The sequence below is a fragment of the Sapajus apella genome, unplaced genomic scaffold (assembly GCF_009761245.1).
Source record: "Sapajus apella isolate SASKATOON/1434 unplaced genomic scaffold, GSC_monkey_1.0 scaffold16, whole genome shotgun sequence".
NCBI classification, from domain to species: domain Eukaryota; kingdom Metazoa; phylum Chordata; class Mammalia; order Primates; family Cebidae; genus Sapajus; species Sapajus apella.
This window is the reverse complement of record NW_022436956.1, coordinates 14,401,448-14,423,762: the sequence shown is the minus strand read 5'-3', so window position 1 is coordinate 14,423,762 and position 22,315 is coordinate 14,401,448. Positions and strand designations below refer to the sequence as shown.

The following is a 22,315-nucleotide window of genomic DNA, read 5'->3' as shown; positions in this document are numbered from 1 at the left end:
GTGATTCTTGTGCCTCAACCTCCCCAGTATCTGGGACTACAGGGGCACACCACCACGCCCAGACAATTTTTGTATTTTTAGTAGAGACAAGGTTTCTCCATGTTGGCCAGATTGGTCTTGACCCCAAGTGATCCAGCCACTTCAGCCTCCCAAAGTGCTGGGATTACAGGTGCGAGCCACCACACCCAGCCTATTGTGAGATTCAAATTATTTTAAATATGGGAAAATCTGTGAATTGCAGTGTTTTACAGGCATATGTAGTAGGTCACTCAAGTCATACATATGGAGACCCTACTATGTGCTGCGTGCTGCTTTTAATTCTCACCTAAGAGTTAAGTGTTATCACCTCCACTTTAGAAAAAAAACTGAGGCTCAAAGCCACTGAATCATTTGCCAGACCACAGAGCTAGTCAATGGCTGAGCTGGTCCTGGAGCCTGCATGCCCAGCGCACAGTCACGACACCTCCCTGCAGTCCTCCGGCGTGTTGTTCATATCACCTCGACAACTTTACAAGATGAGCCCCAAGTTAGTGGGCTGGCAGCTTGTGGCTAAGCTAGAAATGGAACAGCTCCAGTTCAGAGGGCAGGAGAAGAGCCCCTCAAATCAGAGATAATAACATCTGTTCCCTAAGACTTTGAAGAGTCCCCATGTCCTCCCTTTCTAACCCATTTCAACCTTTGGCCACACTCAGTGACAAAAATAAGTAAACAAAACAAAAGAACAACTTTCCCCAGCACATCTGGTCCTCCATCTGAGGATCCAGCAAAGCTGTGGCCTGGGGTGTTAGGGTTAAGAAAATAAATACATACACATGGGCCCAAGCATAACACATGGGGTATTGTGAGATCCAGAAAAGGTAAGACGCGATGCAGGCAGTGGTTCTGGAGACTCGCCAACCTTTCTCCCTCTCACAACTTCCTTCATGCTCCTGTGGTGTTGGATCTGGGCTCTTCCCTCTCTCCTAGTTTGGGTTCCCTGGTTTATTCATCATGTACTCGTCCATAATAACTACCCAGGCCTGACTGACTCTCTGTTTATTCATTCAGAGACTTTTATTGAGCATTGACTGTATCCCAAGCATGATTCAGGATATCAGGCATTAGAAACAAAGCAGGAAACAAGATACATGAGCTCCTGCCCTCAGGTGGCTTCCAGTCTCTCTTTAGGGTGCACATCAGTGACAGCTTCCCACAGTGCCTCTCAGTTTGCATCCCTAGGGTCTGCCTCTGACTGGACCAGCTCCACTTGCAGCATGGCTAGGCTCAAAAGTTGCAGGTGTTGGCCAAGCTGCCTAATTACTACCCTTGGAGAGCATATCTACTCCTGGTCCCTCCTGGTCCTATGACTGAGGGAGGGCCACACTGTATAGAACAGGGCCATTGAGGCCAACGGCATCTATAGGCACAGATTCCTCCAGAAGAAGACATGGAAGAACAAGGGCCAAAATAGTTGCTCATTTATTCACTCAGTCAATAAGTATTTAGTGAGTGCCCATTATATTTTATTCTAGGCCATGAGGATTCAACGGGGAACAGATGAGAATTGTAGTTGTCATAGATGTTAATTTCTGTATAATGGAAGAAAGATTCAGATTTCCCAGGATCTTGCAAATGAAATCAGAAATGCCAGCAACAACTCCTTGCGAACCCCCTAGTCCAGACAACAGTGTTTCTTTGTCCAGGGGTGCAAGTCTCAGACAAAGGTCCGGATTTCTAAATAGCTCAGTAGTCCATACTTTGAAAAGCCAGCCCCTCTCTTCTTCAGTTCTTCAGGACTTCTCTGGCAGAACTGAGAGAGCCGAGATTTGCTCATCATGGATGGCATGATGAGCAGATGTAAATTTCCTCTTCCAGTGACCCATGCAGCCTGACTTAGTAAAGTCAGTACATCTAAAATATTGAACCAAATGAATCAGGAATAAAGGAAACTGATATCTTTATTCCATGTTATAGAACTTTGGGCATCTTTTGTTTGTTTGTTTGTTTTTGAGATGGAGTCACACTGTCGCCAGTCTGGAGTGCAGTGGTGCAATCTTGGCTCACTTCAACCTCCGCCTCCTGGATTCAAGTGATTCTCTTGCCTCAGCCTCCTGAGTAGCTGGGATTACAGGCACGAGCCACCACGCCCAGCTAATTTTGTACTTTTAGTAGAGATAGGCTCCATGATCCCTACTTTTGAGAGGCTATGTGGTATAAACATTCAGAGCATGGGTTTTAGAACCAGTCTGACCAGCATCTACCGTTAAATCCTGGGTCTACCATTTATTAGCTGTGTGACATGGACAGGCTGTTTAACCATTTTGTGCCTCTCTCTTTCCCTGTTCATAAAATGGGAGCAATGGTAATATGGCCTCATGGGGTCACTGGGAACACTCCCTGCGACAATGTAGGTGAAATGCTTGGCACCATGGACATACAGGCCTTCAGGAAGTGGCAGCTGCAGCTTTTGTTGCTGGCTTTATTCTCTCACCCCACATTTGAACAGGCTTCCTCCCAACTTATTACCAGCCTCCCCCTCTCTCTTCTGTGTCAAAGTTCAGCCCTACTTATGTGGCAGCACTGTCTGCAGGGCTGTTCTCAGGTGGCCTGCCTAATGTCAGCATCCATCGTAATTGGATAGTCCCCTTCTCTTTCCAGTTTTCTGGGCTTGATGCATCTGATAGCTCTGAGCCTTTGAAAGTTGTGGTGAGCCACCTCAGGCCAGCTGCTGCCCAATGCCAAAGGCCGTGCTTTGCCCTGGGCTAGTGACCCAGGGCTAATTCGCATCATTAATTTAAAAAGAATGCGAGTAGCTCTGGGGCTCTGGACAACTGCCCCAACCCTTACACCTGTCACCCTGTGGCCAGGGAATCTGCTTTGGGGGATGAAGGAGACCCTAGTGATGATGTCTTTGATTGTGGAAAGCAGAGGCTCTGATTGAAGTTGGGGCTGTGGCACTCCAGCAGGGCACAGTTTTGCCTTACTTTGAGTAACGGGGATTTCAGAAAGCTCCGTCCACATCACACTTAATGAATCCTATTCAGGGTGGGAGAATCGGTTGAGGGAAGCAACGGTTATTTCAAGAATCAAAGATTATGAAGTGTAAAGAAGCTAACGACGCTGGAATCCAGAGGTCAGCGCCCTCGTCTGATGGTTGAAAGCGGGGCTCTGAGATGAAAAGAGTCACACGGGGCATTAATTAATAGCCAGCCTGGAAACTGGAAAGATGTGAGGAGAAAATCACCCCCTGTTTCTTGGGTTCAGTTAGACGGATTTTCATATAATGGGTTTATGTAAAGTGAGGATCACTTGTAAAGCTTTCTCCAGCCTGCCTCTGACATCCCCCCGCTCTGCCCTTTCACCATTATCGCCCCAGGCTCTTGAAGTTGTTTCACTTTCCAACTCCTTCTACACACCCCCAGATCTAAAGCAACAGGGATGGACAAGACCTATTAGGTCAGCTCCCGTCCCACCTGGCCCTTCCTCCTTTCCCTTCCGTGTCTTATCTGAACCTCAGCCTTTCTTCTGCAGGAAGCTCCCACAAGCATTGCCCTCCTCTGTTTCTATAGATCAGCGTGTCTTCTGCGGCTAATGTATTAGAACTTAACTAAGCGCCACCCTTTACCATTCAAACACCCCGAGGCACCATCCCTGCTGCTGCCGGAGCCAGTCTGAGGTTTAATTTACTGCAGAACCAGAAGCAGGGGCTTCCCTGTCAACCTCTCACCTGTACCTCAGTTTGTCTCTGTGAGGCCAAGTGTGCTATCAGCTGTCCACACTGTTTCCCCTTGAAACTAGAGGCGCTCTTGTTATCCAGCCTCCCGTGGCTCCAGTTCCCGGAGGGGGCACGGTGCGTAGCGTTCCAGCTGCGCATGGCTGCACCTCCTGCACAGGCTTCGAGCTTCTCACGGGCTCCATGGGCATGACCTCTGGTGATTCAGAGCTGCCTCTAAGAAGTGAGGGCTAGCACCCCTCCTTCAGTTCAACAGAATCAATTGAAGTTGGAGTAAGGAAGAAAAAGCAAGAAGCCAGAAGAGAAAATCATACAAATAGCGATGAGTCATTCAGCAAACATGCCTTTCTCCCCTTCTTGGAGCTACCCACATCATAGGCATGATATGGGCTCAGTCACGCATTGAATTGCTGTGCTTAGAAATCATCTGGTCTAACCCCATGATTTTACACATGGGGAAACTGAGGCTCAAGATCTTCTCCAGGAAGAAGTTCAGATGGACATATCTGCAAAATGACACTGTCTTAGGTGGCTCTCCAGAGAACGTGCCCATGAGTGGCTCAGACAGGGGAGCAGGAGGTCAGAGCTAGGAGGTAGGTGGAGCAGGCTATGGGGTCAGGTGAGGTCCCCAGCCGGACCTTGGAATGTTGATTGATGAAGAGAGGGAAGAAGGAATCTAGGTAGATGGCATAATAGTATGAACAAAGGCTTAAGACAGGAAAAAAATGGGATACCTTGGGATGAAGTGACAGATGGCATGCCTAAAACAGAGAGTATACGTGGGGACAAAGGAGAGAGCCTGGCTTCAGTATAGAGCAACTTCTGGAGTTGGATGCACCGGGATTCTAATCCTGGCTTTACCAGCACCCTGGGATTATCTCCTATGCCTGACAGTCCTCCTCTGTAAAATAAGAAGAGTTCTTACTTCATGAGCTTGTTGTGAAGATTAAGTGAGATGGTGCTTCTAAGACTTAGAGCAGTGCCTGGCGTAGTGTGTTCTCTCACTAAATGCTACTTAGTAGTAGCTGCATTAGTATAGTGACTCCTCCCTCTCAGGGTTGTTGTAGGGATTCAGGTGGTGTGTGTACCTGGCACTTGGAAAGCCCCAGTAAATGGTATTGCTGCTTGCATGGTGGCTTAGGACCCGGTGAGGGCTTCGCATGGCATGCTGTTGGTGAGGGGAGGTGGTGGCAGTCTTGCGTTCTTGGACGCCAGGGGCCCCCATCATGGGGTGTGGCACTCCCACCCTCGCACGCTTTCTTCCTTGGCTTGAGGGCCAGCAAGGCCAGTCCATTTAGTCCACTGTCCACTCCCAGAGAGTTCAGAATGGGTTGCGTTCCTGACAGCTTTGGCACAGCTTTGGCACAAGATGGTTCTCTGGAAGTGATGGAGGCAATTGTTTGCCTTGCCCTGAGTCGGCCAGGGCTTCACATGTGCTCTGTGCAGTATAAACAGGCCCAGAGGGAGCCCGCACCCTCTGTTCCACTGAGACTGCAGCATCGGGAAGTGCTTCCATGGAAGGACTCTGCATTCTCCCAGCCCTCCCCAGCCCATGTCTCTGCGAGCCCCGTGGGGCCAGGGTTGTTTACCACCTGGGCCCGGAGAGCACTGAGCAGCTCCTCACTGTCGGGCAGGAGGACCCGGCCTCCTGGGTCCATCCAGGAAGCTGCTCCTTCCCTGGAGGGAGCTGCAGTCAGTGGCACCTACCATTAGCCCCTCTGGACGATCTGCAACACAGCCACAGCCTCCCCTCCCTGAACTGCGCTCTGTCTGGAGGAGGGACCCTGTGAAGATGCAGAAAGGAGTAAGTTGCCCCTCACCCCACCACCCCCATCCAGCCTGGGCTTCTAAGGGGACTCCAATGCACGCCAGTGCTGGCATTTTGAGAGGAAGAAGTCCCTTCATGGGGCTACCACACCCCATTGTGGCCTTTTATTCTGGCAGCTGAGCCTTCCAACTCTGCTGGCTGGGAAACTTTTAGTTTCCGTGGTGATGTCACTCACGCCTTTGGTGCCCTCTCTTCCCTGCTGCCTGGGAGGCAGAGGTAAAGCACATCTCCCTCCCTTCCTATACCTCCTACAAACTGCTCAGACAGCCAGGGTCTACAGAATCGGGGTGCAGGGGTTCCAGAGCTGAGGTCCTTTATAAATGATTTCCATTTCTACTGAGCAGGGCACCCTTCACAGGGAGCGAAAGATCAATTCCCAGACGCCCAGGCTGTGGCCACTGGTAAGACCGTAATTCAGTTCCACTGGACTCATTTGGGATCATTTCAGTTCAGTTGAGCAAACATCTATTGAGCAATTTCTTTTTGCCGTGCCTAAAGAGACATGACCCCTGCTCTCAAGGTGTTTATGATCCGGTGTTATGATGGACACATTGGCACACGTGTGTGAGAAGCTCAGAATGGCAGGCACAGGCCCACAAACCTTTGAGGCCTGATGTGTGTAGAATCCAGATTGAGACATTGGGAAGGTTGTGGGGCCAGGTGTGGTGGCTCATGCCTGTAAATCACTTTGGGAGGCTGAAGTGGGAGGATTGCTTGAGGCCGGGAGTTCAAGACCAGCCTGGGCAATGTAGTGGGACCCCATCTCTACAAAACAAAAAAATTAGCCAGGCATGGTAGCATGCACCTGTAGTCCCAGCTACTCGGGAAGCTGCGGCAGGAGGATTCCTTGAGCCCAAGGGTTCAAGGCTGCAGTGAGCTATGATTGCACCACAGTACTCCAGCCTGGATAACAAAGTGAGACACTGCCTCAAAAAATAAAAAAATAATAAAAAGGGTTGTGTGGTGCATGTACCATGTATGAAGTTGAATCTCCAGTGATCCCATACTCAAACAAATGCATGTTTATATTCAAATACTCACACCTGTAAATAGCTTCACATCTCTCTGTTGAGATCAGATTTTGCCAACAAATGAGTTTGATGAAAAACATCATGTTTCAGAGCCTTTCGGACTTTGGAATTGGGAATAAGGAATTGTGGCGTTCCATAAGAATTTATTTTCAGGAGAAACTTTCCTCTGTTGGGACAGAAGCTGGCCAGGAATTCAGAAAGTAAGGTTGCTGCGCTGTCTCCTAAAGGCAGCTACCTCAGGGCCACAGCATGCTGTGAATATAGGGAGGAGAGATGCCTTCTGGCCCAGGAGCAAGATCTGAGCTGGGTGCTGAAGTATGAGTAGGAGTTTGCTAGGCAGAAGGGCAAGAGAAGTCCTAGACCCTGGTAGTCTAGAGATGCTAATGAATCTCTTCTCAGAAAAATGTTTTTAAATGAATAAAAACATATTTATTAATAAAGTGTAGAAAATAAAAAACAAAAATCCAATAAAATGAATAGGATGACCATGGAAACCAGTTATATGGAAATGAAGTTATATTTTAATAGTGATATACTAATATACATGCTTCTTCATTAATATGTTAAATAGCCAAGCCCTGCACCGAGTCTAACTGCTACCATAATTGTGAAGTAATAATGAATATAGCTGGTATTTCAAGATACCCTTAGCACTGTAGTGTGACGTGAAAACCTGGTGATTTCTGTGGGAAACAGTCACAGGTGCTATTTTTATTGCCTATATTCAAAATGTAAGGAAATGCTACATTTCACTTAGGGGTTAGAGAAAAGAATGATGTAATTCTCCCCGCAAGTGTTCACAAACCCCTGACTTCTACCCACAGACCCAGGCTACAGGTTAAGAACCCCTGGTCTAAAGATCATCATTTGGGAACAGGATCAGCCAGGAAAATATGTACTGAGTATGTTGTAGGTGAGCTGGCATGCAGCGGGGGATGGCACAGTGGGAGAAGGGGCTGCAAAGATGGGACCGTAAGGAGACCAGAGTCACTCGAATTTTACTTTTTCATCAAAAGAATGCTTTTATTATAGCATTGTATTTTTTATAATATGTTCTAAAAAGGAATACATGCTCATTATAGAAAGTAATGAAATGAAAAAAGGGAAGAAAATAACTCAGTGTTCCAATGGCCAAGGCGATCTACAAACATCCCAGTTAATTGCCATTTGCTGGGGATGGCTGTGTGGCACAGTGGTTAAGGGGCTGGTCCGTGGGGTGATGGATGGAGCTGTTGAATCTTGACTCTGCTTTTCAATGTTTCTGTCTTGTTTTTGTATCTGTAAGATGAGAATGACAGTAATACTACCTATTTCATCAAGTTGCTTTTGGAATTAAATAAGTCAGTTCCCATAAGAGTGCTTCGAATAGGCCATAATTAACATTCAGTAAATGTTGTCTTTAATAACATCATCTTATAATCATTCCTCAATGTATAACTATTCTCTGTAGTTGCTTAGTTGTAGCCTTCATATAGATATACATATAATTTTATATTCTGCTTCCGTCCCTTAATATTATTACATAAATATTTTTAATACTGTTATAAACCGTTCATAAGTATTTTAAATGCCTAAATAATATTCCATTTGGGCATCCAACCTACATTTTATATAGCCATTCCCTTATGATTATCCATTTAGTTTATTTCCAATTTTCCATGGAAGGTGTTGAGTGGGCTTCAGGGTGGTACAGCAACTGTTTATTAGGCACATGGCCTTGTTCTAAGTACGGAGGACACAGACGTAAATATGACAGGTTCCCTGCCTTGGAGGAGCACTCTCATCTATGTTTTAGGACTATAATTCGCCCCACCGTTTAAAGAATGGATTGGAAATGAAGAATCCTGGAGACAGAGAGATGCCTTAGGAGGGCAGGTCATAAAGTGGGGTTGACCTGGAATCGTGGCAGTGGATGTAGGAAGGACTGGCAGGGACTGAGCAGGTCAGGTGGTCGGAATCTGGCCCCTGGCTGGTAAAGCAGGTGAACAGCTTTAGTGAGGGAAGGCAAGAAAGAGGCAACCATGACCGTGGCTTTGAGCTGGACGAGCTAAGAGGAGTAAAGTAGAGGGGAGTTCACTGGCTTTGGTGCCAGGTGGATCTCCATGTTCAAGCCCACTCTGACCTTACATTACCTGTGTGATCTAGAACAAGTTACTTAAACTTTCTAGGCCCCAGTTTCCCCAGCTGTAAAGTGGAGATAACAATGAATTTTCTTCAGAGAAGTATGAAGATCCAATCAGATTGTGAAAAAATGTATAACAAATCTGATATGGTGCGGATAATAGGAAAAGGGTCGTGTAGCATGTCAGGTACGATTCTAAGTGTTAAGTATTAATTCACTCTAATTCTCACAGCAACCTTATGAGAGAGGTGCTGTTAGTGTCTCATAGATGAGAAAACAGACCCAGAGGTTTGGTAATTTGCCCAAGGTCTCACAGCTAGTAAGTGATGGAGCCTCAAACCCAGACAGCTGTGCGTCAGACTCCAGGCTCTTACAGGGCTGAGTGCGAGACTCCAGAGGGCGTGGTCCAGGAGATGGCTGAACTTGACTTTGTAACCCAGCACATAGGTGAGAGTGCAGGGTCATCTGGGTAGAGACAAGGGTGGAGGCTGTAGGCAATGGTAAAATGGCCCAGGAAGAATGAATCATGGGTAAAGCCTGGATTTAGTGGGTGGGAGAAGGAAGAGGAGTCAGCAATGAGAGAAAGACCGACCAGAGAACTGGAGGAGGATCCGGGTTGGACGGCGTTAGGACATTCTAAAGAACAATGCTATCAGAACAAGTGCTGCAAAAAGAGAACGGGATGAGAAGGGATAACAGGTCATGGTGACCTTGGATAAGGTGGATTCAGTAGACGAGGTGGCTCGGGGGAACCTCCACTGTAAGAGGCTGAGAAGAGCTGGGTGTAGGAGTGGCTGGTGTAGGGCACAGTGCAAACAAAATAAGTGGCTATGACAGAGGAGCATGAACCCTGGACGCGGGTCAGGAGACTTGAATACAAATGCCAGCTCTGGCTTTGATTAGGTGTGTGACCAGAGCAGAGGCATTTCACATCTCTAGGGTGCTGTGTCCTTACCAGTAAACTCAGGAGATAAAGCCCCACTCATCTGGGGCATTTGTAGGGGTCTGATGGGATAATGAACTTGAAACACCTAGCAGGCTGTAAGAGTTAAGGTGGCTGAGGTCACGTGAGATAACTCACATGGAAATAGCTTGGACTTTGAAGAGGCTCTTCAGAGATAAAACCTGATCATCACTGCTTGTGCCAGACTTACTACTGATGGGTCCTCCTCAGGTGCCCTTTTCCTGCAGCATCTCAGCCAGCTGTGATTTGGGATGTTGTGGGATGCCTGCCCAAGCCAGAGGCTAAGAGAAGACTCTGAGACCTGTAGTTCATATGGCAAACTGCAGTGCTGGGATTTGAACCCTTCTGCCTTGCTGCCTGTGCCCTGTTGAGGAGATCACCTGACTATGTTGGATTCTAACCCAGGAGAAAGAGCATCCACATGGCAGGAATGGCTTTGCAGCTGGCTCAACCAGCAATCTTGCACTAGTCCCTTAACCTCAGTTCCTACCTCTGGGAAATTGCTCTGTCTGAGTCCTAATACAATTTGGAAGAAAATATGTATGGAGGTCAGCCTTGCGTTTTGCAGACAAGGATGCAATGGGGAACCTCAACTGCATTTTCCGAGGACTGGCTCCTTGGCTCTGAAACCACAGTGTGTGCACTGAGAATTATCTCCTGTCCTCCCTCCCTGTGTTGCCCTCTTTCTCCCATCCTTCCCTTTCTCAGTCTCTAGCATGTTAAAATCTTAGATTCTCTTCCCCTCTTCTGATTACACATCCCATTCCTTCACACATTCACTCGACTAATCTGAAGTGGGCTCCTACCATCTAGAAGACATTGTGCTGGCCACTGAGGAGATGAAAAGAGTGGATTGGAAGATAAATGTGGCTCACTTCCTATCTTTAAGAGGTTTCAAATCTAGTGAGAGAGAGCTCTCAACAACAAACTGAAATAGACACAGCGTCTTAGACTAGAGGCATGAACCCCTGGCCTTGGGAGCCCGAGGCAGGTTTAATTCCATCTAAATGAACCCTGGCTGGGCCCAGTGGCTCACACCTGTAATCCTAGCACTTTGGGAGGCCAAGGCAAAGCGGATCACTTGAGGTCAGCCCAACTAACATGGTGAAACCTCGTCACTACTAAAAATACAAAAATTAGCCGGGCATGGTGTCAGGCGCCCGTGATCCCAGTTACTTGGGTGGCTGAGGCAGGAGAATCGCTAGAATCCAAAAGACGGGGTTGCAGTGAGCTGAGATTGCACCATTGCACTCCAGCCTGGGTGGCAGAGCAAGACTCCATCTCAGGAAATAAATACATAAATAAATAAACCCAGGAAGGTCTAAGGAGAAGGCGCTGTTGGAGCTGATCCCAGACAGGTGAGCAAGTGTTCAGAGTCCAGGAGCGAAGGCCAGATCCCAAGCATGCTGGTCAGTCAGGACGGGGCCTGCCCTGCCTTGGGGAGAGAACATGCCAGGCTTTGGGGTGAAGTGAATGGCGGGGGTGTTGCCAGATGAGACTCCTTTCTGCCTCTTGCTCTCTCCCTGCCTCCCATTTTCTTTCCTCTTCTCTTTCTCCCATTGCCTTTGACTTTAGCTACACCTGCTCTCTGCCTGTCTGTGTGATCGTTGCCCTCCTTCCTCCCTCCGCCTGCCTGCCTTCCTCCTCCTAGACTCTCTTTATATTTAGGGGGACTAATACAACAGCTGTGCTGGGGCTCCCCCTACCCCACCCCAGGCCAGGCCAGGCCACGGGACCGAATCTGCAGGTCTGCTCCTTTAGCCAATGTCCTTCGGTGACAGTCCAGACAATTTATACACCCTGTTAGCTGTGGCCGTATGTTGTCATAACCTGGGTCATTTCCTCATTTAATGCCGCCCATAAACTCCAATAAAACTGTCCTGGAGCCCAGTCCTCCAGGGGAGAGGGAGAGCCTCTGGGTTTGGAAGGGTTGGAGCAGGGGCCTGGGGAGGGCAGGAGGTGAGGGACAGCGGGTGACGAGGAGAGGACTGGGCCGTGGCTCCAGCTCGACCTGATGAGTGCCTTGCTTCTTTCCCTGTCCCTGCCGCCGGCTGCAGTGTGTCAGATCCTCCCCAAGGGGGTGGTCGCTGTCCTTGGGCCATCGTCCAGCCCAGCCTCCAGCTCCATCATCAGCAACATCTGTGGAGAGAAGGAGGTGAGTGTGAAGTGGGGCAGGGGGAATATCTGTGCGCTGGAGCCTATGCCCAAGGTCCAAAGATACTGGTGATTCTTAAGGGCTGGAAGAGCCTGTCAAGGCTGGGTTGATGTCATTAATAACAACAACATAAATACAAATACAGAAGCAGGGGGCTTCCTCGTTCCAGGATGTTTGGATGGAGGCATCTTGGAGGAAGTGTTCGACAGCAGGAATTTGAAGTGGAGCTCCTCCCTGTCTTAGGGTCCCATGGTGGTACCCCCAGCGGCCTCTTGGTGGTGGTGGGTAGAGGGATAGGCTGGAGAGGGTGGTGGGCATGGCAGGCCAAGCGGGCAGAAGTCTGAGCGTCCACACTAGTGTCCACGTGAGCAGCTCCATGGTTATCTGTTTACGTATCGCGATTCTGTGGAAGACTGTCTTTAGGGGAAGGCATTGCCACATTTTATTGCTAAAATAAAACTTGAAAGCCTCTGTCATATAAGTTCTCTAGAAAAGAGATTTTATCTTGCTTTCTTCCTCATTCACCAATTCCAGTGTTTGCTTCTTCAACCAGCGCATTCTTCCTCAGATGTGACTTGAACTGCAGGCTCTCCAGTTTCAAAGTGTTGAGTCCATTTTCTCTAGTTCTGTTTCCATGAGAGAAAAAAGTAGTAAGGGACAAGATTCAGAGTGACTGCCCCCCTCCCTATTCTGAAAACTCTCCCTCTCCTTTTTCCCCAGAGAAGACAGGCTCGGAAATTCAGAGATTCAGTCTCCTGCTGGCATCTTTCCTGGTCCTTCCTGGATCCATCAATCCTTTCCTTTCAGACATGCCCTCGGGAGACAATGAGAAAGTGATCCCTTAGTCCCTGTCTGTCCCAAGGGCCTTCCTGCCAGGTCGTTAGGGGGCAGATGGAGCTTGGTGGTCAGGCATGAGGTCAGGAGCTGGGTGGGGGTGGGGTGACAGACACAGAAGGAAGGCTCAGTCTCGCCTCTGCCCTAGAGGCCTGGAGGTTCAGCCTTCCAGAAGCATTAGTCTCAGGAGGACCCAGTTCTTAGAAATAGGAGGGGCACTTGCTACAGAAGGGACTGGATGTCTCCTCAGTGAGCTGCCCCTGCCAGGGCAGGAGCAGCAGACAGGCCTCTGCCCACCCTACGCCTGCTGGGAGCCTACCCTTCTGATGCCACCACTATCTCTTATGATCCATGGCTCAGTGAGTCCCTGAGGCTTTGGGCAGAATATTTATTTCCCGATTTTATGAGCCCACTCTCAGAATTGTGTGCACATTTAAGTGCCGCAATCCTAGTCTTGGCTGCGTTGGTCCTGCTCCTCCAGTAGCTGGGCCTGTCTCTGTAGAGTGTGCCCTTGAGCCTTCTTATGTGGGGCTGACAAGTCCTCATCCTCTTCCCCCTCACATACCTCAAAGATGACTCTGAGGCCAGCCCAGGCCACAAAGGAGCTCTGTCCTGCTAAGTCCCTCCCAGCCTCTCCCAGACCTTGGCCCAGGAAGTTAGACCTCATGTGTAATTTACATCTTTCTTGCCACGCTCTGAGAAACAGCTCAAATCTATGGCAGGTCATTATTCTAGCAGTGGCTCTGATCTTCACCAAGCGGGGCTGCCAAGATTTCAGTTCCCCATCTTGTCTCTTCTGCTTCCTCTTTTTTGTTCCTCCTCTCTCCCTCCTCCTCCGTCACACAGTCTTTGCATCACAGCCCTCCCCTAAGCCCCACTCCAGCATGGCCCCCTCTTGGGTTCAGGGGCTGTTTCATCTCAGCCAACATATCCCTTAACCCTGTCTGGCATTTCAGGCCAGAGGCCAAGTCCCTGATCTGCAGCCAACTCCTCTGCCCTGTGCCAGACCAGCCAGCCAGACTGCACTGCACTGCCCTGGGAGTGGCCAGACACTTACCTGCCTTTGTCTGGTTATGTTCCTTCTAGAGCAACCTTTCCTCTCTGCTCAGATTATGCATCTATTTTAATGTTTTATGAGGCTGAGCTGCCTTACGCTGATTCTCCCCAGCTCCAGGGAAAAGCAATGGAGTTCTCATCCAGGAGTCCATTCCTTTAAATGCTGCTGACATCTCTGCAGCCCTCGTGGCTTGCTGCCTTCTGCCTCGCTGCTCCCCTCTCCATTCTGCTCACCTCTTCTTGTCCCCCACGCACCTCCGTGATGGCTTCCTGGGATACATCTGCAATTGTACATTGAGTATAGATCTATCTTTGTCATAGAGAGAGAACCAGGACCAGGACTGGGCTGGGCCATCCCTGCCTGGACCCAACAGAGCCCAGCGGGCTTCAAGGAAACTGTGCTGGAGGCTCCCCATCAGCTTCCCTTCCTCAGCCCTCACCTGCTCTACACACAACTCCAAGAGCTTTGTGGGAGTCCTACATTTGTGGAGGAAGGAGAAGGGAAGGAGAAAGAACATTGCCCATGCACTTATTATGTGTTAGGTACTGAACTATTATATACTCTACACACAGGTTCTCATTTTATCCTCACAAAGCTCTAAGATGCACCTGTGGTTATCACCATTTTAATGATTAGACAAGTTAAGTGGTTTGCCTGAAAATCACACAGCAGAACCTCGATGCAAACCCAAGTCTGTAGACTCCAAAATCCATTTGTTCATCACCTTCCTGAGTCCTTCCCATTCATCTCTAAGATCTGTGGATTCATGGTATCTCCAAGGGCTCCACAGTACTAGGAGGTGCTAATGGGTTGTGCTGTATTGGGCTAGTTGCTAATGGAATCTGGTAGGTTAGAGGGTTACATAGGGACGTCCTTGGTCAAAGGTGCTGTAACATTCAAACCAGCCAGCCAGGCTACCCTGCCCCTGTCTGGCTTTCCCCTCTAGCCCCTTTGTGACCTTTTCCTTTCAAGGTGTGTTTGTATTCACTTTAGGCAGAGTGGATCGGATTCAAAATACAAGCAGGAAGAAAGATCCCGTATGACACAGATCAATTTCACTCTTTAGAATTGCTTTTCATAACTCACCAGGCCCTTCCCCATTCTGCATTTTTCAGTTTCTACTGGAAAATACTGGTTGCCCTTTCCCTATGGTTCAAAGCTAATCCTAGCTGAATTCAGAAATTTTCTCCCTAGTTTCTGCTAAATCTCTATCCTCCTTCCACCTCAGTCTCAGAGGAGCTGTGGTTTACAGCTGACTTCTCCCAGAAATGTAAAAGGATAAAGTAGGAGAATCCTACAGAGACCATCCCAACATCTTCCCAGACTCCTGGCAGGATACGTTCTGGGCCAGGGCAGGCAGAGAAAACTTCTTCTGTCATTTCTTAATAATCCATTCTGGAAGCCAATCCACCCACCCCCAGGAAGTTCTTCCTGCTGTCAACTATCGATCTTACTTGCCTTAACAACTATGCAAATTGATACTTAGCTTCATCTCTCTCAGCTCTGGGCACCAGGGGTGAGGGTGGCAGAATAAAATCAAGGTGGATAGCAGATTATTACATTTTAACTTTGCTATTACCTACCAAATAGCCTAAGCCGCCAATAAAGCAGCCATCACAGCCTCTTAAGATCTTTTCCTGGGAGAAGAGAGGCAGAAGGCAGGGCAGGGGCTCCTGGAAATGTCAGTAATAGATGTAGAGGGAAGCTGACACTGTCCTAATCAAGCCAAGGCAGGTATTTATTTACTTGGCTGTGTTTGGAGGTTCTCTAGGCGGTTTCTCGGCTGGCAGGGCTTCCTTCCTCTGAGTGCAGGTCTGTACAGGAGCCCATCCCTGCCCACTTCCTCTCCCTGGGCATCCCTCACTGAAGTTTGTTGGGAGCTGGGCTGTTGGTTGGGCTGGGCTGAAGGGACTCTTCTCTTAGTTCCAGGGTAGCGATTTTTCTTTCTGCCATCTCTGCTCTGATGTATTCACTAGTAATAAAATATTCTAAGGATTATGCTTTTAAGAGCCAACTGTCTCTCTGCCCAGCTTCAGGCAGTTCCTCTGAGAATAAAGATCGATTCTTTTGCCTTCTCAGGGCCACACACCCCAGCTTGCAGACCCACAGTGCATTCATCCAGGTCTCTGGACAAACGGTTTCTGTCCTGGGGTTTCTTCAAAGCGTCATCAGGGATGTCATCTCTCGTCTTCCTCCCACAGAGTGGGTGGCCTGGGAGCTCCTTCTCCCGTTGGTGTCTGGTGAAGGTGTTACATAAAAGAACCCACCCTCTGCAGCCTCAGCTCACTCATCCCTCTTTCTTTCTTTTTCACCCACCTGCATCCTCCCTGCTGTCTGTTTCTGCTCCTCTTGCCAGGTCCCTCACTTCAAAGTGGCCCCAGAGGAGTTTGTCAAGTTCCAGTTCCAGAGATTCACAACCCTGAACCTCCACCCCAGCAACACCGACATCAGCGTGGCTGTAGCTGGGATCCTGAACTTCTTCAACTGCACCACAGCCTGCCTCATCTGTGCCAAAGCAGAATGTAAGTTTCCCCCGGCTGGCTCCGCCGCAGTCTGGTCTTGTTGATTTCACCCTGATTCCCTGTGCTCTCCAGACAGGGGAGACTTCCTTCAGATAACCAGTGGGTTTGAGCATTCCCATGCCCATGTATCCGTGTGTGTGTGTGTGTAAGAGACAGAAAGAGAAAAATAGTGAGAGAGAGGAGGAGAGAGAGAGAGATGAGGAGGGAGTCCATCCAGGAGTACTCTTTGCCAGGACTCCCTGGGCGTGAGTGGAACAGAGGGGAACTAGGTTACAAGGAGACTGGCCAACCGCCAAGCCTTTTTGCATCTGTAAACTCAATTCCCACATTCTCAGCTTCATTGTTAAGGAGATACAAAAAGAGAGAGAGGGAATATATAAAATTGGATGCATTTTTACTTGATGGGTTGAAGAGCTTCTTCCCCTGGAGAGCAGGTTTTGCTGATGGAACAAGGTCCAAGGTCAATTCCTGATAAAGCATTTTTTTTAGCAAATGCAGGTTTTGGAAATGCACTTTCTATGACTCTGAGACAATTTGTGACATAAATTTAGTGTTTATGAGATTTAGCTAATTTAAGCCAGCACCTTCCAGCAAATCTGTGCATCTGTGTGCTCCCAGCAGCAGCTGTGCACCCGCATGTGGTCAGACAGGTGCTGGCCACTGGCTACTGCTGGAGCCCAGTGCCTGAGCCCCAGGCACCTGTGTCCTGTGCAGCTCGCCTGTCCAGGGCTTACCCTGCAGGTCTCTGTGGGTTGCACTGCAAAGCAATTCCATCTTTATTAGGGTTTCTTTCTGTGGCTTCTCTGAACTGCTGTGCCTTCTCAAGTCCTTCCTGCATCCTGGAATCCCTGCAGTCTCCAGGGACAAAAGCCACCTCTCTGTTCAGAGTCAGAACTACCTACCTTCCCAGACCTTTGTGCCTGGCATGTAGATGAATTCATTTATCCAGTACAGATTTATTGAATATGTACTCTGTGCTACTGAAGAAATCAAGGAACTGAGTTCCAACTCTGCTGTGACCACCCATTGGGTTTGGAGATGTTGGATTTCCCCATTTCAAAGTTGATAAAGTTGAGACTCTGGGAGATGAAATGACTTGCCCAAGGCCACACAACTTAAGCATTAGGGCCCAGACTCAAATACAGGCCTTCTCACTTCAAGCGGAAAGCTCTTTCCAGAGCCCTGCAGTGGAAGCCGAGAAAATAGAGCCCCGGCCACTGATCTGAGAAGGCCCAGAGTGGCTTATGCTAAGTGTCAAATGTGCAATGTGGCCAGTCATGAAGGAGAGGGTCCCTGAGTATAGGGTGCTAGAAAGGCTTTGAGATGTGGGTAGGGCTTCAACTGGCTCTCAAAGGATAAAAGAGATTTAGAAAAGGAGGGAAAAGAGATAGGGTATGCCAGATGAGGAGCAAGAGAGGAAAGCAGGGATCCTGATGCTGTGCCTAGAGGGAGTTGGTTGGAGCCTACAGTCCATGCTGGATAAAGATGGAAAGAATGGCTGGGGAAGGGAGCAGAGATCCTTATAACAGGTAAAGAACACGGACTGGGTCCTGCGTCATCTGAGAGCCCTCGAAGGTCTCTCTTTGAGAAGTGTCTTCTGAGGAGAGGTATTTCTCATCATGGGTGTGCCCTTGTGGAATGACTGGTTTTAGATCCATGAAAAAGGCTAAGGAGTTGGGAACTGGAATTAGACTCAAGGAGCTGGGGACCCTCAGATGTGGAGACAGAAAGTTGAACCCAAGCCTTGTTCAACAGGCAAACCCTGAGTGGCACCAGCAAGTTGGGTGTGTTCCAGAGCAATCTAGTCCATCACTCAGGCAGTCAACAGGCATCTTTGAGCATCTCCTGGCTGCTGCACACCCTCCCACTCTATGTAAGACATGAAAAAGCAACATCTTTGAGTCTCTGTTCTCAAAGATGAAGCAGAAGTGATGGAAAACTAAGCAGGGTCTATGGTCGTAAAACAATTAAGACAGTAAAATGGGTGTAGTGGCTCACGCCTGTAATCCCAACACTTTGGGAGGCCAAGGTGGGTAGATCACTTGACATCAGGAGTTTGAGACCAGTCTGACCAACATAGTGAAACCCCATCTCTACTAAAAATACAAAAATTAGCCGGGTGTGGTGGTACGCACCTGTAATCCCAGCTACTTGGGAGACTGAGACACGAGAATAACTGAACCCTGGAGGCTGAGGTTGCAGTGAGTTGAGATCATGCCACTGCACTCCAGCCTGGGCAGCAGGAGTGAAACTCTGTTTCAAAAAAGAAAAAAAAAAAAAAGACGGTAAAATAATGAATCTGGACTCCTAGAGAATTGAGGTACACTGGAGTTCTCCAGCGGGCTTCCATGAAGGGGGCTTGGCAAGAGATCAGTGATCATAGCCCACTCAGCTCTCGAAGAGGAAAGGGAGGCCCAGAAGGTAACTTGGTTGGCTCCAATCTCATAATTAGTAGGTGGTAGAGCTTGGATTTGAATCCAGATTCTCTGGATCACAGTCCAGTGCACCATTGCCATTACACCTGTATTTATCAAATGAGTTTCCTCTGGATCTACGTTGACCCATGCAGTAGCCACAAGCCACGTATGGTTATTTAAGTGTACCTATGAATTCACTAAAATTAGATAAAATTAGAAATCCATTCCTTAGTCTCTCTTGTTACATTTTAAGTGGTCAGTAGCCACGTGGCTGGTGACTGCTGTGTTGGACAGTGCAAGTGTAGAACATCCCCATCATTGCAGAAAGTTCTACATGACAGCTCTGCTTTGATGATAAGTGTTTTGTGGGCCAAGAGCTTTTATGGCAAAATAATAATAATAATAATAATAACAATATTTGGATAGCCCTTCATTCTATTTCCTCCTAGTGGAGGATATTGACGATACACATTAGCAGGGACATGCTCGGATGTCCTGTGGCCAAAACAGGTATTTGCTTCATTTTCTTTCAAATACATTTGACCATGAGCTGAAAAAGGGTGCCGATCTTACAGCCTGAAGGATGTTCCCACTTCAAGCACAGTAGGAAGAGCTGCATTCCATCAGGTGGCCCTCCTCCTGTTATGATGCCCTTGGACCACTGAATGGTGTAACAGGCTCAGTGATTCTCTCCTAGAACTGATGGCCACAAGCCCCTTTTGGCAGGACTGAATTGGTGTACCCCGTGTACACTGCTTTAAGAGACAGCGGGGCTGTTAAGAGACAGAGGGCACCCACAAATATCCCCAGGCAAAGATTGTCCGGCTGTCTTCCTCAGTGCTGGCTACAATGTCTCAGCAACCTGATATGAAGCTACTTTTGTGTCTAGTCGAAACCTCGCTTTCTTTTTTTTTTTTTTTTGGTAAAATATATCACATTTATTGCTGTATTTTCATAGAGAACTTTTTACAATTTTTAAATTGATAAATAACATTGTATATATTTATGGGGTGCATGTAATATTTCATTACATGCATAAAATGTGTAATGATCAAGTCAGGATATTTTTGGTATCCATTACCTTGAGTTTTTATAATTTCTATAAATTTCTTTAGGCTGATACTTGTTTCCTCTGCTTCCACTCTTTCCGGGCTCTGGGAAACAGGTTGCTCAGATGTTTGGTAAGCATCTACTACACACTAAGCACTATGCTAATACTGTTGCCTCTCAGCCCAGGGCTCTTCCCATTATAATTATGACATTCTTTGACATTCAGACGGTTCCGTGCAGATGGCAAAGCACTTTCACTTAACGTTTCTCTGTTTTACCTCCCTCCTCCCCAGTCATTTCAGAGCTGAGAAAACAGTCTCGGAGGTATTAAGGGACACCAGATCGCACAGCTGGTACATGGAGAAGCTAAGGCTTTATCTTAGTCCTCTGATCCTCAAGCTGGCGCTTTCCTTTCCATGGCCCGCCTCCACCCTCGTGGCCTGCACAAACAGCCCCAGAGCCATGGTTCGAGGGTGGGCTCTGCCTGGCAGGTGCGGTGTCCAGTGAAGGGCAGAGATCTGTCTGAACAACATGGGCCCTTGTTCCCTCGAGCATGGGTGCGGGACAGCTAAGCTCAGACGAGGTCTGGAGCAGATGTACCTCTCCAGGTGCAGCAGGGGCCGGCCCACAGCCCAGGGGACTTGGCAGGTACACAACTCAAATCTGCTGGAACTTACCCACTGAGGCTGCTGAGGGACTCCAGTCCTCACCCTCTGGGGCCAGAGGAGGGAAGGTGGAACAGAGCAGAAGTTCAAGGGCAAAGAGGATTAAAAATCTAATCAAGGGATGAGAAAATGAGGGACTGACGGGAAATGCAACTCAGAGCTCTGAAGGAAACACTCTTCCATCTTCCTTATTAATGCAGGGCCGAGAGACACTGTGAGTAGAATTAGGAGCAGAATCTAATTCTATTTTCCAGCCATCAAAATTAAGCATAGCGGAGATAATTCCATGGAGGATCATGCCACTTACTCTCCTGGTTCCCAAAAGTAGATTTTTAATAAGCAAGTTTTGGACCAAGTAGAGAGATATTGTACATTACATTATTTTTCTGTAATGGGAAAAAAAGTCAGAACATTTGCAAGTGCCTACTTCTGATGAGGCTGAGGGAGGAAAGGGTGAGCAGCCCAGGTGTGGCCCTCCTGGTCATAGCCCACAGAGCCTGAGGAGTTGGCTACTGGGGGGCTTCCAAGGAGAGTCGGGGCTCCCCACTGTGGGTGCCCAGGGCCTGTTGGTCAGATCACCCAGCTCTGCTGCAGAGCTACCTGTTGACCTCAGGCTGGACCCAGAGCCACAGGTATAATACACTGTGTATTTCCCTGCTATCTTCTGATGTGGCTCAAATCATTTCTTCTTCTTCTTCTTCTTCTTTTTTTTTTTTTTTTTTTTTTGAGATAGGACGTCACTCTGTCGGCCAGGCTGGAGGGCAGTGGCTCAATCTCAGCTCAATAGAACCTATAGCTCTCTGGTCCAGGTGATTCTCCGGCCTCATACTCCCAAGCAGCTGTGATTATAGGCATGAACCGCCACGCCCAGCTAATTTTTGTATTTTTTTGTAGAGATAGGTTTCACCAGATTGGCCAGGCTGGTCTTGAACTCCTGACCTCAGGTGATCTGCCCACCTTGGCCTCCCAAAATGCTGTGATTACAGGTATGAGCCACCACACCCGACCTCTTTCTGAATATTTTAATGTCCTTCTTGTGGTTACATGGCCTGTGTCCCTACATCTGCTACTTATTTGCTGCCTGTGAGATGCTGGGAAAGTGACTTTACCCTCTACCTCTGTTGTCTCATCTGTAAAATGGCAGTAGTGAAACCTCCCTCCCAGGATGGCTGAGGGGATTAAATAGGATGAGACCTGGAGAGTAAATAACACAGAGTCCACACCGTGGAAATGCTCGGCACACATGCGTTTTCCTTTCCTTCCTTCCTCTGATCTCTTTCAAATGAGGCGAGGCCAGACCCAGGAGCAAGAGTCAGCCGAGGTCCAGCCCTGTCCTCCTACCAGCCCTGTGTTCACCAAACGTGGCCCAGGCTGCTGAAGAGGAGCAGACTTGGATCTCGAGGCAGTCCCTGCTCTTGGGGAGGATGTGCTGCCAAAGAGAACCACAGGATGCTGGAGTCAGCCAAGCTGCTCCACCGCTTGGGAGCTGTGTGACATGAAGCAGGTCAATCTGCCTCTCTGGGCTTTAACTTTCTCCTGTGTCACAGTGTAATAATAATGTCTGTTGAGGTAATTGGATGGGAAAGTAACTGGGCCCAGAACAGAATACCACATTTAATTACTGTTATTTTATCCTGGAACTCTGGTTGTGGCAGTGGGGGTGGAGGATGGGGAGTAGGCAGTGATACCCAAGGCCCTGGAAAAGTAACCAAGATGGTAGTGGGCCTTTCCCGTGCCGACCCCAGGAGGCCCTGTGGGAGGTCCTTTGCTCATCATGATACAAAATTCACCATGCAGCTCTGTGCTGATACCAGGAAGGTCATAGTCCTCCCATTACAGAGCACTTACTACGTGCCCAAAACCATGCTAAGGGTTTTTATATTATCTCATTTAAATTTTAGATTCTCTTATTTAAACCATATAGTTCATGCTAACCATGTAAGATGGGCTTTATTAAC

The 22,315-nt window shown here is 48.3% G+C and overlaps 1 protein-coding gene across 2 annotated transcripts in view; it reads left to right on the top strand.

Moving 5' to 3' along the window:
- Positions 1 to 22,315, top strand: part of GRIK4 (glutamate ionotropic receptor kainate type subunit 4) — a 337,173-nt gene that overhangs the window by 146,774 nt on the left and 168,084 nt on the right. For both annotated transcript variants that reach the window (XM_032285175.1, XM_032285174.1), the window contains exons 4-5: positions 11,715 to 11,812; positions 16,060 to 16,225. In XM_032285175.1, coding sequence (XP_032141066.1) covers positions 11,715 to 11,812; positions 16,060 to 16,225 — 264 coding nt within the window. The remainder of the gene's footprint in view (positions 1 to 11,714; positions 11,813 to 16,059; positions 16,226 to 22,315) is intronic.